At 42.0% G+C, this 18,988-nt stretch overlaps 1 protein-coding gene across 1 annotated transcript in view; it reads right to left on the bottom strand.

Moving 5' to 3' along the window:
- Positions 1 to 18,988, bottom strand: part of LOC119648424 — a 133,316-nt gene that overhangs the window by 71,705 nt on the left and 42,623 nt on the right. The window contains exon 3 of the mRNA XM_038050177.1: positions 18,065 to 18,112. Coding sequence (XP_037906105.1) covers positions 18,065 to 18,112 — 48 coding nt within the window. The remainder of the gene's footprint in view (positions 1 to 18,064; positions 18,113 to 18,988) is intronic.

The raw sequence follows: 18,988 nt of genomic DNA, 5'->3' as shown, positions 1-18,988 counted from the left end.
CTCCATAAGTACTGCCGACATTTGGGGAAATTCCACTTGTCAGCGGCACTGAAGTCGAGGAAGCAGACAGTGTCGCACGGAGTATTCAACGTCCAGCGCCATATACATTGCATTATGCAAATGATGTCTTCCTAGCAACTCAAAGCAATGCTGATTGCGGACAACTTGTTCAAAAATGAAATATATACCATAATCTCTCGGATTGAATCTAAATAAAACATAGTTTTTATCGACCGATCCCGATGAAATAATCACCAGCACTGTCAATGGTAGTGATCCGCCCTAAACTGAGTGATTTATTTCGTGTCGTCCGCCCTCTCGCCTTTTATGGTTCTCAGTGTTGACGGACTATAGATGACAATGAGCGGCGCTTCGCAGTAAAAGAGACGAAGATATTCCTTCGGACGTAACATACCATAATCACGTTTGAAATGAGAAAATCCGTTCTAAATCTAAGAATAAAGGCTGATTCCACATCTAAAAACTGATGTCACTACTGTCTTACTCGAAAAGGCCTTGAAATCAATTCGTAACACAAGGGCCGTCCTTACACGTGTGGTATGCACTTAATCGCGTCATTGGTAATTTATATGTTTATGCACCTCTGGCTGGCTAAGAATTGAAAAATGCACTTCTTAAATGTTCTGAACTGGAAATGCACCTCGTCTGCCGCTACACGCTTTTAGCTTCTCTGGATAAATTGTGAAGGGAATTGCGCTGGCACTCCGTTGTCATAATGCACTCGCAATTGACATTTCGCCCTTTTTAATATTCCCTACTTAGTCTGAAAAAATTCATTTTGTGCAGCTCTCGCAACGTCGCTAGTCTCTCTCAAATAGGTCATGGTGCCAACAACTTTTCCCGTGCTGATCAGTTTGAATGAATTATTGATAACTTGTTCAACACGACATTGGCGATTTTCCGATAGCATTTCAAAGAGCCTTTTATTGAAGGCTGCAGGAGATGCATATTCGCTGCACACGTTTGTCGCTATTGACTTAGTTGTTTACCTGCTCTAAGTCTCATTTCCGACCAAAGTGCATTGCATGCATGAGTCCCAGATGGACAGGAAGATACTGCATTGCGAATATGTGTACACATCTAGTTGTCGAAATAGATTCTAATATTCATTCAGTCATGGGGGATTGATATTGATACCTAGTAAAGGTTGCGATAACACAGCGGACCATATGTGCCACGTATTATGGCATCATCGCATTAAACACGTGAATAGCACAGACTTTCTCAGCATCACGTAGTCTAAGGATAGTATCTGCACTCGAAGCTGCAGAGCTTCCCAAAACAAACCGAATTAGGTCAAGGCTTCCATTGAGGTTAGGGACTCATTTTTTACGGAATGGGTCGACGGAAAATTCACTAAATTAAAACTTTTCTGTTGAGTATTGTAAAATGACGAATGCATGTTGATATGCATAACTAAGGTAATGCATTCTGTTCGCTGGGTTATTTTTCTATCGTTTCATCCTGTGGTAAAAATATCTAAAAGAGGGAACGATGAAACTAGTAATTTTGCCCAGAAGCAAACATGACTAGGAAAGTAAATTAAGTTTGAAGTAGATAATTTGTTTATGTGCACACACATGTATGCACTTTCATAATTAATGCTTTTTAGTACAAGGGACTGCACTCAGATTCAACTTTGATAATTTCATCCTGTTCAGGCTGTCATAATTTTTTTGAGAAGCGGAAGAAAAACAGAGCAAGTTCCGTAATTAAATTAAAAAGTTTTTGTTTTCATCAAAAACTCACCATTTCAAGAACCAGTTGTTTCCTCTTTCAATGTAATTTTGAACGATTGTTTTAATCGTATTATTCTGCTCGTCAGAAAGTTAGTTTAGATTAGATTGTGGAAGCGCAAAAATTCAGTCAATATGGTATATTCCGCCTTTTATACTATGAGCTGCTACATTCAAAGAAGTTTCCAGGGCTCAAAAAAAGAAAACAAAGGGAACAAAAGGAAACAACACGCTAGCCGTCAGAAACCCGTCTATCTAAAGACAAGGAGGCTACGAATAGAAAACCACTGACAAAAAGGAAGAGGCAACGAAGAAGGACTAGACCGTCGGCTGTACTCATTAAGCCGGCGGAAGCGAATGCATTTGCGAAAGTCCTTAGTGAAATCCGCCACAAGATGAAGCTTGAAGGCAGTGTCTCACAAAAAAGGTCGAAGTGGAGGAGGTCATAAAGCGTGAATGCCCAGAAGTAATCAACGCTCAGATAGGTATCACTTCTATGAATACTCGTGGCCAAAAAATCACTGTGGTGTAAGTCGCCTAGCAACACGCGAGGAAACTCCTCAGCAGCGGGAAAATCCAAATTGGATGGACAGTTTGCAGGAAACGATTGCGGATAGCCCCCACTAAGTGTTACAGATGTTTGCACTACAAGTAATAACCAGTACATCACGTTCGAAGTGGTTGACGGTACTTGTCAGGGTACGGGTGAATAATATAGGGAGATTCGTCGAAGCTCCTGGAACAGGCAAAGTTGTGCTGGAGGGTGCTTCGAGCGGTGGTACGTTGCAGACACTGTTGTTATTTCAGTGATGGACCTAATAGCCACAGCCTGCGAAGTTTCCATACGGCGGACGGGCGCCAGCCGTGATAAACTTTCTATGTACTGATCACAAGTTCCACCACAGCCGCGAGGAGGCATGCACAACGTTTAGACACCCGTAAGGAGGTATGCACCACAAATGCCGAGTATAGATTAGCCAAACGGAGACTCCCAGCGTATGGGGACCCATGGTGACTTAAACTTATCACCTGCAATATCTGGGCTCTGCAGAAACCCAGCATACTTAGTACCGACGAGATGGACTGCATTGTAAGGGCATTATTTCCCAGACATTCCATACGAGTTGATGGCAAAAGTGCAGAAAGCATCGAAGATGCAGTTCTCACCTTGAAAATTAAGAAGGCACCAGGTTTTGATCCTATCCGGCAAAGGGAAGATGAAAGGAATTCCCTGACTTCCTTTCATCTTTCCTGACTTAATGGCGGTCTAAGTCTGAAAAGCAGCGGAGCCAGCCCGAAGTAATGTTTCAAATGGTCCAGGCTAGTTCTCTGATCACGGGGAGGTGGTTGGCAGCTAGCCTGTCGGCGCACCGTTGCAGGAGTCCCACACTCTGCCCGCAAACCCATTCACCGACCCTATTCAAAGAAAGCTCAAATGTGACGGTTTTATTTAAAAAAGGCGATATTTTTCATGATTCAGAACAGGTAGTAAACGTACGCCATATTTAGTGTGCAACTGGATGATAATACGAGTAGCAACATGTTTTAAAGCAGGTAGCAGGGTACAGACTGCACCGTGCTGAATTAAACTTTTTTTGGGTTTGTTTGTTAGTCACTTCTTCCTACGTCTGTGAACTCAAAAAAAGAGAGACTTCAAAAAATCTGCCGAGACTGTTCGTTTTGTCCCAGCAAAACTCTGGCAGCTATAGCACGCTATAATATGGAAATAATTATATTTCGTTCGGAAGCTGCATCCCACCATGGTCCTGGATAAGCCAATTTTACCAGTATCTCCGCTGAGAATATGTTAGATTTAAAGATTTGGATATATTGTGCACTCCTGAGGTAATCCAGCAAATTCATTCCGTCAGTGAAAAATAGAGTGTTTTAACCCTGTCTACGCCCTGGTTAGGAGTTTCTCTTCAAGCCCAGTTTCTCTGATGTGTAATCCACTGACAATGGTTGAAGTTTTGTTGGTAGCAGGTTAAGTTTTCCAACGATCAATGCAGTTAATATAAAAATTGAATAGAAAGAGATGCAAGAGTGCTTCGGTTGAGTAAGATTGCATAGCTTTATCGGGATCCACACTTGAGCTCGGGTCACAGTCTGTCTGTGTGTCCGTCTGTTTGTCAATTTGTCTATCTATCCATTTATCTGTCACACGAAATTTCCTGAGAAATGGTTACACCTATTAACACGAAATTCAGTGGAAATGTTCCCCGTCATGGCTGCACGTTGAACTTAAGTGGAAATGATTGCAAAATGGCTTTCACTGAATATAGCTATGCAAGGTATCAAATGAAAGGTCATGATTTATACTTCTGGGAATAGATATTAGCTTTGACATTGGTCACAAAGGAGAGATATGCTATGTGAGTTGGGGCTTAAGAATACACATAAAGAGCTGCTTTGCCCATGGAATTTACACGAAAATATCAATTTTCAAAAACTAGACTTAAGGTATATTATAAATCTTTAAAAGTACTGGGCGCTTGCCCACAAAAGAGTAGTCCGCGCACTGAATAGCAGAAGTAAGTTGCTTCTCAAATATGTGCAGCCCGCCATCAAGTAGATGGTGGGCTCAGGACAACTCATCCCAAACAAAAAGACTTAAGGTCGTCAAAAAAACGCTTTTCGTTGAACACAATCCCTGAATCTTTGTACGCCTGGACATTCACAAAGAACATGCCGAGAGTCTTACCCTCCACACCGTACATTCAAATGTGCTTAAATAGATGTGTCGAATCCAGGGGCATAGTCCCTTATTGATTAATGCTGAAAAATTACTCGCTCAAATGGCTTTAACCTCACATATCTGGGTTTGACTTTAGGAAAGGCAAGACTTCCTCGGTTCAGCAAAGGTAGCCATTTTGGGTCAGCAGCTGAAAAAGAGTGTAAGTAGATTCCACCCTACAGAATAGTCAGCAAGGTGCAGGCTGGAACCAACCAAGCGAACGTAAGATGGTGATAACTTTCGAGGGCGGTGTCAATGGCGCTCTTGTTACGCAGATCCAGGAGACAACTCTTAAATCTACTGCTGTTCGCAAAGTAGTCAATTTGATTACTTGTATGGTATGGGTTGGTTGAAGCACAACTGACCTTATGGTAAGCTCAATACTCGCACAATATGCCACCAAAGACGAAGCCGTGAAAATTGCAGAAGTGCTCAAACCTCCCACCATTATTCGTTATGGTCCTCAAGACCGTACTTCCCCATCATATGTCCGAGCAATTTGTAGTCAGTCTCCATTGTGCCATAGTACTGTGCAATTGTGGAGCCTCTTAATCTGGATTGGAATCTTGCATTCAGAAGTATGTCACAAACCGCCTCTCACGTGAAGTGAGTGCGCCTTTCGGTAGTCGTTAGAAACAACCTGCCTTCGGATTCGTGACTTTCGAGAGAAGAAAAGCACATTAGTGAGGCAAGATAATTCCACCGTCTTACTTCGCCCGTAATGTCCGACTTATATCGTTGGAATTCTCGCTCAAGTTGAAAAAATCGGGCGTTCTGAAGACCCTCCCTACCGTTGTCGAGGAGCTTCCGCATATTCCAGAAATCAATCATAGTCCGTTTCTGATAGGAGGTTACCACTATCCAAGGCGTTATTGACGTTTTGGCAGCAATAGAGTTTCAAACTTTTCAAGTTGCTAGTCCGTAAATTTACGAAAAGCAGTGAGTGAGTGAGTGTTTTCTTAAGCCCCGACTTTCGGGGCGCGAATCATTTGAACATTTCTACTTATAGAAAATATTGATGATCTACCAATTTTTTTCTGTGATGAGACTTTTCTTATATTTTGCTGGGATTGTTATGCCTTTCACCAGCTCATTAACGACGTGGACTAGATCTAAGTTATTGCTGAGCTTCAAGCAGCGTAAGATATTCCACATACTATATCAAATTTTGTAGGGTGTTTTTTCAAATATTTCCAGGCGGGAGTAAGGGAAGAACACAGTTTTTTCGAAGCGCGGAGTTGTGAAAGTGCAGACTTGCTCTTTCCAATGCTAACTTTCGGGGGTCAGATGCTAACAACGGACCCCCAAGGATTTGTCTGGACTTTTTAGTTAGAGTTGCTAATGCGTGAGCTGAAAAAGGGGGGAAATCGCTACTGGCCCTACACATTTTTAAAAAGTCCTTCACGACTATTACGACCGCTGTTTATTGATTGCAAGAAACCATTCGATCCTTCTGTGAACGGTTTTCCTTGAGAATTGGTTGCGCACTTGATTCCACACATTTGACAAACCAGCTTAACAGGATAAATTCTTAAGGCCCTTTCGGAGCCTTTCTTTCTGTGCGGAGGATGATTTCCTAGATGTTGCTTCATTTGATTCATTTGTCAGATTCACTTGGCTATTGATGGTTTTTTAGGAGCATCTCTCCCCAGCTCAACTTAATAAACTCTTAGCCTAAAGAAGGCAGTGTCCAGCAACCACTATCGGGAAGTCCTGTAAGGGTTCTACGCGTATAAACCTTTACCCTGAAATATAGATTAACCAGATGGCCTCGAAGAGTTGTTGTTTTTTTCTTTTGTCCCCTGGGACTCGGCAAACTAATAGTCTTATCACGACCTGATGGACCCACGAAGTACCCCAAACGGACTGACGGCAGGCACTTAGCCTATGTTACCAGAAACACACTATCGTTTATGGCCAAAAACAGCCAAACAAAAATTTATTAAGTTTGATTCTTTTCTTAATTAACCGACATACTTTATCATCATCATCAACGGCGCAACAACCGGTATCCAGTCTAGGCCTGCCTTTAATAAGGAACTCCAGACATCCCGGCTTTGCGCCGAGGTCCTCCAATGCCCCTAAAGGCTATCTGGCGTCCTGACCTACGCCATCACTCCATTTCAGGCAGGGTCTGCCTAGTCTTCTTTTTCAACCATAGATATTGCCCTTTTAGACATTCCGGGCTAGATCATCCTTATCCATACGGATTAAGTGACCCGCCCACCGCTCATAGATTTCGTCGTTACGTAGGCTACGGAATCGTTCATCCTTATGTAGTGAGCCAAAAATTCTGCGGAGGATTCTTCTCTCGAACGCGGCCAAGAGTTCGCAATTTTTCTTGCTAAGAACCCAAGTCTCCGAGGAATACATGAGGACTGGCAAGATCATTGTCTTGTACAGTAAGAGCTTTGATCCTATGATGAGACGTTTCGCGCGAAACAGTTTTTGTAAGCTGAAATAGGCTCTGCTGTCTGTCAACAAGTGTGCGCGGATTTTATGGTCGTAGCTGTTATCGGTTGTGACTTTCGTCCCTACATAGGAGAAATTATCAACGGTGTCAAAGTTGTATTCCCCTATCTTTATTCTTCTCGTTTGACCAGTGCGGTTTGATGTTGTTGGTTGGTTGGTTTTCGGTGCTGGCATTACCACCATATACTTTGTCTTGCCTTCATTGATGTGCAGCCCAAGATCTCGGGTCGCCAGCTCGATGTGAATGAAGGCAGTTTGTACGTCTCGGGTCGTTTTTCCCATGATAACGATATCGTCAGCGTAGGCCAGTAGTTGAGTGGAGTTAAAGAGGATCTGCATTTACCTCAGCATCACGGATCACTTTCTCGAGGGCCAAGTTAAAGAGGACGCATGATAAGGCATCCCCTTGTTGTTCATGTCGAATGGTCTTGAGAGTGATCCTGCTGCTTTTATCTGGCCTCGCACATTGGTCAGGGTCAGCCTAGTCAGTCTTATTAATTTCGTCGGGATACCGAATTCTCTCAAGGCCGTGTACACTTTTACCCTGGCTATGCTATCATAGGCCGCTTTAAAGTCGATGAATAGATGGTGCAACTGTTGTCCATATTCCAAAAGTTTTTCCATCGCTTACCGCAAAGAGAAAATCTGATCCGTTGCTAATTTGCCTGGAGTGAACAAAACCTTAAAAATGGAGATGGAAGGAAATGCCGTGGCACGAAAAAACTGAAACTATATGTATTATAATCTGAATCTAGCCTTCTTAAAGAAATATAAAAGGTCATCAATCATGCAAGTACCTCTACTCAAAAGATTTGTTGAAGTTTAAGAAATATATTATACCACTTACACTTAACCCCAAACCGGGCATGCTCCTTACACTCGACGATTATGTGTTCGTTAGTTTCTCTAACCATGCAAGTGTCACATTTGTCCGTATCTATATTTTCAAACCTGTTGAGAAAAACTTGGATATATATGTGTGACTGGTTTGAAGATGATTCAATAACTTTTCCTCGGAAACTGTTGTATTATAGTAAACTGGATGTATTATGGGTAAAGCAGCGTCACTCTTAGAAAAAAATAGTCCTTTGTCATGTGATATCTGCAAAAAGTCATCACCCCACCTATTATAGGAGTGTTGCTGAATTGTCTTCAGAACATCTACCGGGGAGGCTTCGACCATAATTGTAGGACAAGAGCCCAGAGTCTTACGGGCCTCTACAAGGATGGGTTCATTTAATATGTGCCCCGCGTACGCCGGGCACCATAGAACTTTTAAAGACTTAAAAACGGGGTCAGAAGGAAAGGCATGTATTTGGCTCACTAAATGATTCAATGGCGAGTAGTTTACAAGCATGGAGAGAGTTTGTAATGATAGCAACCTTCCCTCCAGCTATCTTGGTGGCCTGAAGTATGACAAAAGGTTCAGCCCCAAAACCGAACTGACATCTAAGGAAAAACATGAGACTTGCGTCCCATCCGGACCAACCACCGCACATCACACGCCAGGTGCTTGATTTGAGATCCTCCACCGCCCTGCTAGCCGCCACTTGAGCTCTACTACAGATGGCCCCCAAATCATACGGCGGGATAACCCGAATCTTATTAGAGGTTGTGGGAATAACATTTGGAATTAGAGTGTCAAACAAACTACGGAACTTATAGATCGAGGAGAGACCATTTTCAGCATACAGGTTTTGGGATTTCTTTCCTTTAATTGGTTGCCAGGAGGGGCCTTCTGAAACGGAAAGACGGTTCTGGTTAGCCCCAAGCATTTTGTCAGTATACAAGCACATATTCAGTTGAGCTTGTTTTGAAAGTATTTTGGCAGGTTTATAGTTGACGTAGCGGTATACCACAGAGATCACAAGAAAAAGCTGTTGATAAATTAATCAACCTGCCTGCCTTTACCGTTTTAGGAATAATGGCGTTTAAGTGATCTCTCACCGAGCGCGTCCTCGTTATCTTCCTACCTAAAAAGGTGATGGATTTGACATGGGCCGGGGTAACATTATTAATTTTAATGAGCAAAGTTGTTGCCCTCCTTCTCTTGAAGGATATATATCGGGATTTGCTTATGTTGATTGGTGGGCCTAATCTTCAGGGTTCATCAATAAAAGCATTTACTTGCCTTTGTATACATTTGGAAGTCGTCAACCAATAATCTCCAGCATTTATTATACAGGCATGTTCTATATACATTAAAGCACATTGGACTTAAAACGCACCCTTGAACGCACTTGAACACTGTTCAGTCCTAGTTATAGGCGTCGATTGGACATTATCCATGAATCTCATAAAAAAATCTCAGCAAGAAAGCGGAAATGTGGCATTATGTCATCAAGGGTAATCAAATCAAACTTTTCATATGCGTTCTTCAGATCCAGTACCATAGCCAACACTTGACTTTTACCTTTAGCTATCGAAATGTGTAAAAGTATATCATTGATGCAAGCAGACGTAGATTTGCCTGCCAAATTGGCATAGCAGTTGGCAGGCCGGACTTTTTATTTATCAATGAAATTATTGATACCACCCGAGTAATAGACCAGTCCTCAGGAAGACTCATCCTGTACCAGATGAGGTTAAGCCCCCGTAGCAGCGCAGAGAATGTTTCCGACGCCAACCAGCGTACATGCTGATAAGTGATATTATCCGTACCAGGGGCGGAGGCACGCTTGTTCCTTAACAATGCAGCAACCAGCTCTTCTAAATAGAAGGATATTCGGAAGAGAGGGGGAAGGGGATCTGTTCTGCACAGCCAGAAAATCAAGACATTCAAGGTCTAAGGATCCCAACATTGGGTTTTGTCGCTGAGGAAGCCTCGAAAACCTTTTGTGGATTTCCAGAAGGGTTTCATATCTTTCGTTGCAAAAAAGTCACACGAAGTTTCACACCAACGCTTCCGCTTCTCGCCAGCAACAACCATCTTCCACAAACGTTTGATCTGAATTCTAGTGGAAAAGAATGCAATCCTTGCACCGCCTCCTGTATCCTAAATGCCCAAAATCCAGGTGCCCATAGAGAATCCTAAAAACAATTTTCAAGAATAAATCATACTCAATAAATTGTGGATAAGATACCCCAATAACATTCACTCTCTTTTTAACAGAGGCAAAATTAATACGATTTTCTAATGGAAAATTCTACTACAAAATTCAAAGGACCCAGTAGACCATGCTGTGATTTTCATGAGAAGCGGTAGCTCTAAACAATATGGTATACGAGACAGCCACAATCTGGCTGAAGGCATTAAAAAGACGAAAGTAATGAATTCCAGACAGGAGAAACCACCGAAAAATTGGCTTAGAGTAAACATTGTACTGAATTAAATCGGGAAAAAGATACATGAAAAAAATGAGAACTCATTCATACCCTAAGGGACGTACTGCGTAAAAATTCTAAAAGAGTAGTCTGCTGCATATTAGTGTGGTGAAACACCGTAAGGGGTTAGGGTGTACGAAACGGTAACAAAAGCAAGCACACAGGGATGATAAACTTGACACTGAAATTGGTTTTACCATTATTATATCTATATCCAAAGAAAGGCTAGGATTAGAGAGGCACTGCCACTGAAAGAAATGACTCCTGACATACCATTACTGGAATGAAAACAAAAACTGTTTCACCTTTAAGAGGAGACTATTTTACTTCTCTTTTCAATCTAAGAATAAAAGTCTACATTCCAGCGACAGTTCACGATAGGCTACCATAATCCTGATTGCCACATAAAATCCATTCCTTTTTTGCGTCATTGAAATGTCACAAGCACAAGGTGCAGTTAAGTGATGAAGTCGGAAACATTGTTTGCTAATTAGATACGTACTACCCCGACATCAGGGAAAACGCTTTGCATCTTTCTAAAGCAGTAAGAAGGATGAAAAAACGTAGACAAACCTTTCTGAAATAAAATACTACGTAAAGCAAATTTCCATGAAATTTAAAATGCTACCAACAAAAGTGGGAATTACGTAACATTTAACAAATGCAGAGATAAAATGAGATGGAAATTAAACAGAAAAGTCCTCAGTAGTTTTTCAGGTCTGTGGAAATTAATCCGTCAAGTGATTTTTATTTTTCTTTAGGAAGAACTTTTTGCAAGTTTCCACTATGCTCGTTATAAATGTTAATTATGAAATTAGATTGGATATTCTCTGGCTTTCTGTGAGAAGTAGTTAGGGAGCCAACGAAACCGGTTTATGCTTTAAGGATACCAACGATGCAGAAAAGCGTGGACGCTTTTTATGCAATAATTCTGATTATTTCGAATATTAATTATCTCCTTCTCATTAGGCATTATTTGTACAACGCTAATTGCTAATTTAATTCTGGAAGAAAGGGCGAAACTATGATGATAGGACAGCGAAACCCTGATGAATCGCAATCATTGCGTTATCTCTCCAATTAGCCATCAATATTGCTTGGTGGTGATTGCTGTTCCATAATCTAATATCTGATTTTGCTGGATTTTCACGTATCAATTTGAATTGAGGTAATCATCTTGTTTATTTGATTCAGATAACCCCGCGATATTCCGAAATCTGTTATTGCTGGGCTCATAATTAGCTTTACTATTGCCTCCCGGTCTTCCATTGTATTAGGTTCTGTGTCATGGAAATAAACCCGTTGCAGTCCATCTATATTTACAGAATTTAGATTGCAACAAACAATTAATTTCCGATGGACATTGTTCAAACCTCATTTATTAGATTATGATGTTTCGACACTGGTTCTAGTCTCTTTTCAAACGAATTAATTTTCGAAATTGTTGTTTACTTCATTTATAAAATCAAAAGCCTAAATACTGGGAATGTATTTAGCCTCGAGCTAATAATATTCTGAGTAGTACATATTTGAGTACTGCGAATGTAACCTTCTACGTTTCCTAGGAAATTTGTCCACGCAAACACCCTTTTGGTTAAAAAAATTATCAACCAAATTTCGTCTAAATATTTACAACCGTTTCTCAGAAAGTGTCTGTGACAGACAGACAGATCGACCGAGATAGTATGCAAGAGAAAAAGCTGGCGCCCGAAATGCGAACGCCGATGATTGAAGCGAAAGCTAAGACGAATGAAAGTAGTGGATGAACCCAGGCCACTAACACCAATTCGGGAAACCGGAAGCTTGACGCTTCAGGTATAAAAGGTTTTGTGTTTCCCTATGTGAGCAGCATAACACAGTTCTCCATTGGCTGATAGCATTGACTCGAGATATTTAAATCGCTCAGTTCTGTCAGCGGCAGTAACCTGCCCAAAACTAAGTGATTTAAATATCTCGGCTCAACGCTATCAGCGGATTGAGAACTGCGTAATGAAATTGCTTCAAACATTAACGCAGCCTGAACGAAGTGGCATTCCACAGTTGCTGTTCTTTGTAATCGACGTATTAGCGAACATCTCAAGTCTTACATTTACCGCAACGTCGTGCGTCCTGCCACTCTCTATGGTTCTGAATGTCGGCCGAATATAAAAGACAATTAACGGCGTCTTGTGGGTGTGTGTTGGACTAGTTGCGTGACACGTTTTGATCAAATCCGACATGAGGATATCTGCGATCGACATGAGGGTGAACCGATCGTGGAAAAACTGTGAGAGAGGCGTCTTCGATGGTATGGTCTCGCCAACGAGAATTCACTTGCCAAGGTTGGTCTGAACATCGAAGTCGATAGTAAGCGACCAAAAGGCCAACCGAAACAACGGTGACTTGATACGTTAGATGAGAATTGAAAAGCTTCGCGATTACATCCAGATTAGGCATTTGATAAGATCAAATGGCGAAATCGATCACGACGAGCCGACCCCGCTTGTGAACGGGACAAAGGCTGAAGAAAAAGAAGAAGGTGTGAGGAGCGATGAGTGGCTGACAGTTCCGTGTCAGATAGTGAAAAATTCTATTCGCCTCTATTTTTTAGAAAGCGATGTATATAAATTATTTAATGGAAAGCACTCGGAAATTAATATTATTAGCAAATGCTAAGAATTTAACCTACATCTTTCTCGTTAATTATGACGTCAGCATGTTATTTATATGGCTTAGGATGCTGTAAATTCACGCGAAATTGATAAGTTTGAACTGCTATAACTTTGACACTCACAGTTGGATTTTCATGAAACTTGGCATGTGTATGCACGATACTGTCGTCTATGCCGATGCAAAATAATACTCCTAGGATAAACTCACGGGGGTTTTTCAGTCAGTTTCTAAAAGTTGGTAATATACTATTAGTAAGTTTATTTGAGCAGGTATCGGCATGGGATACATTTTGAGGCCTAAATTTCATCCAAGCGCACCTTCAGATTCGAAGAGTACTAATTAAGACCTTACCCACCTTACCCTACACGACTATATCCGGTGAAACAATTTTTTGAATCTCCCATCTGCATGTATGGAGAGCCCCCTTTTAAATTTCACGTAAATCAATGCCACACACTGTAAGCGTGGGATTTCATAGTTCCCATCTGTCCGAATTCCGTTCGGATCGGCTCAGCCGTTTTGGAGAAAAGTGCGTGTGACCGACAGACAGGCAGACAGTGAATCAATTTTAATAAGGTTTTGTTTTACACAAAACCTAAAAGAGGCGAAGAACCAAGCAAAATTGCGAATTCAACATCACGACCAACGGTACAATAACCGGTTTTGCGCTGAGGTCCACCAATTCGATATCCTTAGAAGTTGTCTGGCGTCCTGCCCTACGCCTCGTTCCACCTGAGGTGAGGTCTGCTTCGTTTTCTTTTTCTACCATAGATTTTGCCCTATAGACTTTCCGGGCAGGACCATCCCCATCCATACGGATCAAATCACCATCACCGCAATTTGTTGAGCCGGATTTTATCCACAAGTAAGCGGTGATGGTACCGCTCATAAAGTGTTATATAAGCAAGGAAATCTCTGCTGCCAGCCAACAACCATATGCAGATTTCCTTGTCATAGCTGTTATCCTTTGTGATTTTCGACCTTAGATAGGAGAAATTATTAACGGTCTCAAAGTTATAGTTTCCAATCTTTATTGTTTTCGTTTGACCAGTGCCACCATGTACTTCGCCTTGCCTCCATTAATAAGCAGCCCCAGATCTCGCGTCGCCTGCTCGATATGGATGAAGGTGTATTGTGAATATGGGGTTGCTATTCCCGTAATGTCAATGAGGTCACCATCGGCCAATAGTTGGGTGGACTGAAAGAGGATGGTGCCTCTCGCACTAACATCTGCATGCGGATCACTTTTTCCACAGCCAGCTTAAAGAGGATGCATGTAGGCATCTACTTGGCTTAGACCGTTCTTGATGTTGAGTAGTCTCGAGAGTGACCCTGCTGCGTTTATCTGACCTGTGGAATTCAACTTAGCCAGATTTATCAATTTCACTGGAATACCGAATTTTTTCATGACCATGTACAGTTTTACCCTTGTCTAGTACTAACATAGGCAGCCTATTGCTGATTCTCCAGGATTGAAGCCTCTTTGGTATCGGTGTATGAGACTATCCGATTTAGCAAAATAGCGGAGGGTATCTTGTAGATAGTAGATGCCCCTTGTTTATTTATTTTATGTATGGGACAGATAAAATCTCATTGCCACTCGCTATGCATTGATTTGCTGTCCCACATCAAGCGCATCATTTGATGATGTTGTTGTTCGCCTCGATATTTAACCGATTCGGCTATAATTCCATCGGCTCCTGGCGACTTATTGTTTTTAAGCCGATTGATTGCACGAGCTGTTTCTTCTATGTTTGGTGGTGGCTGCATTTGTCCGTCGTCTTCAGTTGGCGGGACCTCCAACTCGCCCATATTTTTGTTATTAAGGAGTTCATCAAAGTAGTCAACCTATCACCTCAATATGCCCATATGGTCGGAAATCAGATTTCCCTCTATGTTTCGGCAGGATGATCATCAACGATAACTTTCTTCTGGCAGTTGTGGAGATCATTTGTTGACGCTTCGAAACCTCTGTTAGTTGCAGTTATTGTGGGATCTACTCCCCTCATAGGTATTACGAAGCGTTTTGTTGTGGGTAGCTTCGTTATTCACTCTCATCTAATTGTCAGATGGGATTCTAGGCGGTGTTGTAATTCGATCCGAAGAAGCACTATGCGAACGAGATAGTGGTTCAAGGTTATATTCCCCTATATGTTCATCGAGGCTGTGTTCAATTGACACGTGGTGAATTTGGAGTATAAGGGTCCCGTCTGGAGAGGCCCACATATGTTTGTGTACCGCTTTCCGCCCAAACTATTTCGTGTGGTACTGCCATCTGAATACTCTGCAGTCCGTTATCATTGGTGTTTTTATGTAGACTGTGGGAGCCGACATATTGTCTGGCTCCGTCCCTACTTGACAGTTGAAATCTCCAAATACGATTTTCATATCATACTTGGCATAGGCTTCGAGGGTCCAATCTACTGTCTCGTATAAGGTGTCCTTCTCCAGCTTTACAGTCACCTCTGTAGGGCGTGAACGTTAATGAGGGTTATATTTCGAAATTTGCCTCGCAAACACAGAGTGCAAAGCCTTTCACTTGCGTTTTCAATGCCGATAACAGCAGGTTTAACTTTTTGGCTTTCTTTGGGTTTCTTCTACTGCCTCGTAGAAGGAATCTTTCTCCCAAGGTGTAGTCTCCCCGTTAACGTTAATGAGGCCTATATTTCTAAATTCGCCTTGAGAGCGCTTATATTTTCCAAGCCGATGACAACAGGTTTCATTTTTTGGCTGACAAGGAGCCTACTCCGAGCAAATGGTTTACTGGATGGCCACTAAAATATATGGTGTAGTGGCTCTTCTCCAGGAAACCGGTCCCTGTTCAACGCATCTCCTGCAACGCTGTTACATCTGGCCTATATTGGGACAGGGTATCAGTTCGTTTCTGGGTAACATTCGGTCTGTACAGGGAGCGTAGGTTGCAGGAGAAAATGGGCAAATCGTTAGCCCGCTTTCGTCAACGGGTTCGACGTTTTAAAATCTATCCAGTGCGAGGCTCCTTACGCGGGTCCGTAGCTTCGATTTTGCATGTAGGGTTGTTAACCCTACCCAACCATCAACTTAAACGACCAGTTGGTATAATTTGTCCCGTTTTCAGACGCGGGAACTCGCCTTCGCTCCTCTATGTCTACAATTTTTCGTCAAAAAAACGAATAAATGGCGAATTTACTCAGAAGCAATTGTTACCTCCAACGAGAGTAATCTGCGCTACCTGGAGTTACTAAACAAAGCTAAAGCTGACCCCAGCCTGAAAGGTCGGGGTGCAAGTTACAGCATGATCCGAAGAACTCAGAAAGGCGATATCATATTTAAATTTAAAATAAGTTAAGGATTTACTTGGGGCAAATGCTAGAGTGCGTGCCCAAAAATGTGAGATCCATTTACAATGCGAAGATTCGACGAAGTGCATCCAGAGGACTAATATAACATGCATTGAATAACTTATGAAGTGTCCATTGTGAGCTTAATAAAAGTGATGATGATGGTAATCAAGCCACCACGATGTGATTACCGATGGATTCAGTGCAGTAATTGTTCTTGACTGGAGGAGTCCAAAAAACAGACCTCCTTGACGAGCTGCTTTGAATGCGTTATTTTCGCATGCATCTTGCGTGTACCAGTGACATTGATCGGTCTGATCAATACAGATCAATGGAGAGAAAAGCGACATTGACAAGAGGTGCAATAAAGACGCCAAATACTTATTGTGAGAAAGAAAGGGGAAGGAGATATTGCCAGAAGTGGTAATTGCTCAGAATTAAGGAAGGCGTTGAAAAAAAATAGGTTTATTCAAATGAACCCGAATCATTGCAGGGTCGATCAGGATTTACTTGAGCAGACCACCCACAAATTTGAAATGTAAATTGTCATCATAAGTACATCCTATAGAATCTAGGGTTCTGATCAAAGGAGTTTTCGGAAACGGGGTCTGCTTCAATCGTAGAACAAATCATTGCAAGTCATCCACTGGTGCATGATATGGTCAGGCAAGTTAGCGAGGACTGCACTCATAGCGAATACAAGGCTTTTTCGAACTAAAGAGGAAGTCAGGAAAATAACAACCCAAACCAAAGAAGGAAGGTAAAGGAAATGTGGCTAGACCAACCTATTGAAAAATACGGCCTCTCAGAAATAGTTCCATGAAGAAGAAATGCATATTCGCAACTGCTCGTAGATGGTAGGCTTTCAGCTGACATGGTGAGGATCGATTAGGTGCGAAAGAGTATGCATATGTATGTATTCAGGCCACGCAGCGGAGCAATGGTGAATGTTTTAAATTGATCTGCTCGGAAGCAGATGTAAGCGCGAACAGGAGAGCTTATGGTGATAAACCGGCTTAGGGGCTGATCATCTCCACCGATCCATCGCTCTATCCCTTGTTGAAAATCTTCCAGGGGTTATTTCCATAGCAAGAGGAATACCGAATAGGGTGCTGATGCTTGCCTTGAACTCCAAACCGAATGCATTCTCTGAGTTTTTTGAAATGTGCATGTTCGAGGGGATATTCGTGCTGTATGGAAGTAACGAACGTTCGTACCGCTGCCTAAGGCTGGAAAACTTCTAGGTGAACCACTGTCCTGTAGACCCATATGCCGTAAAACCAATGATGCCATCAAATTGGATACTAACTTGGCTGGAAATGCAATTCACGGAAAGGGTAGTGCCAGTAACTATTGTGTGATGATGCCCCTGGACGTGACGAATGCGAACTTGCCCAATCGATGCCATACACAGAGGACTCCGGCGACGGCTAATGTTCCCGACCAATATCTGCTATTCTCGATAACTGAAAGAACGCTCTCTCAGATATGACACCAATGATGGACCTCAGGAGTACGTTGTCTCCGCAGGTGTCCCAAAAAACTCCAAACCGGGGCCCACTACTATGGAACATCATGTCCAATGATGTACTTAACCTAAGACCGTAAGAAACCACAGTGATGGGGGCACCGATGATATAGCACTGGTTTTCGTTGCAAAGCATTTCGAAGATGCTGAGATGTACTTATGGTTAACGCTTGCTTAGAAACTGCTGCACTGATATTCCAATACAGAACTGTTTATTACAGTTAGCCTTATGTTAATGCTAAAACATTGGCTGCAAATAGAGTGAAGCGAAACTTACCAAAATCGAAGGAAAAGTATGACAAGCATAGACTCCGGGTCCGTAAATCTGTAAAAAAATGGAAAGTAAATTAATATTGAACCTTATAATAAAAAGTAAAAAAAAAACAGATTCTTCTCATGTAGGACAAAAAAGTCTTCGCACAAGCATTTTCAGACGATCTAGCTTTAATAATTACCGGCAAGTTTGCAGATATAGTATGGGATCGCCTGAATGCAACTCCGCTTTTAATTCACAGTTGGTGTTTCCGTAATGTACTCACAGTGAATCCTAGGAAGACTGGACTAGTTACATTCATTAGAAACGCTATGTAGGGTAGTTACAAGCTACCCACTTTAGCAGGCGCAAAAATCCAACTGGGAAAAAAGTAAAACATTTAGGAGTACATCCCGACTCCAAGTGAACGTGGAAGAACAATATCCAGGAACAAAATTAGAAATCCTGCAGATTGCTCTGGTACTGTAGGATTGTGATAAGTAAGACAAGGGGACCTTCACTGCAAAGGATTTATTGAATGTATACATCCAGTATAATTAATCTTATCTTGATGTATGCATGCATCGTCTGGTGGCCGAGACTGAACTCTGCCAATGACAGGAAGGTGCTAACCCAGATTCAAAGGCTCGGGTGCTGTATCACTGAAGCAATGAGTACTATGCAAACCGCGGCACTCGAAGCTATTCAAAATCTAACCCCCATTCATTCGGAGATGAAACTGAAATCAAGCAACGACGCATATAAGCTCGATACCATTGACGCGTGGAAATGCTATCAACTATACCGACATGGGTTTATCTTAAAGTTCCATCCGGTCGCTCTGATGCCGATTGATCGTATGGTTTTCAGATTCGTCTTTAAAAAGATATAGCTTGTTGCAATCACCAAAAGAGCAGAATGGTTAATAATTGGCCACGAGTCTTTCGG

The sequence above is a fragment of the Hermetia illucens genome, chromosome 2 (genome assembly GCF_905115235.1).
Source record: "Hermetia illucens chromosome 2, iHerIll2.2.curated.20191125, whole genome shotgun sequence".
NCBI classification, from domain to species: Eukaryota; Metazoa; Arthropoda; class Insecta; order Diptera; family Stratiomyidae; genus Hermetia; species Hermetia illucens.
Note: the sequence above shows the minus strand (reverse complement) of the source record. Positions and strands in the feature narration are given on the sequence as shown.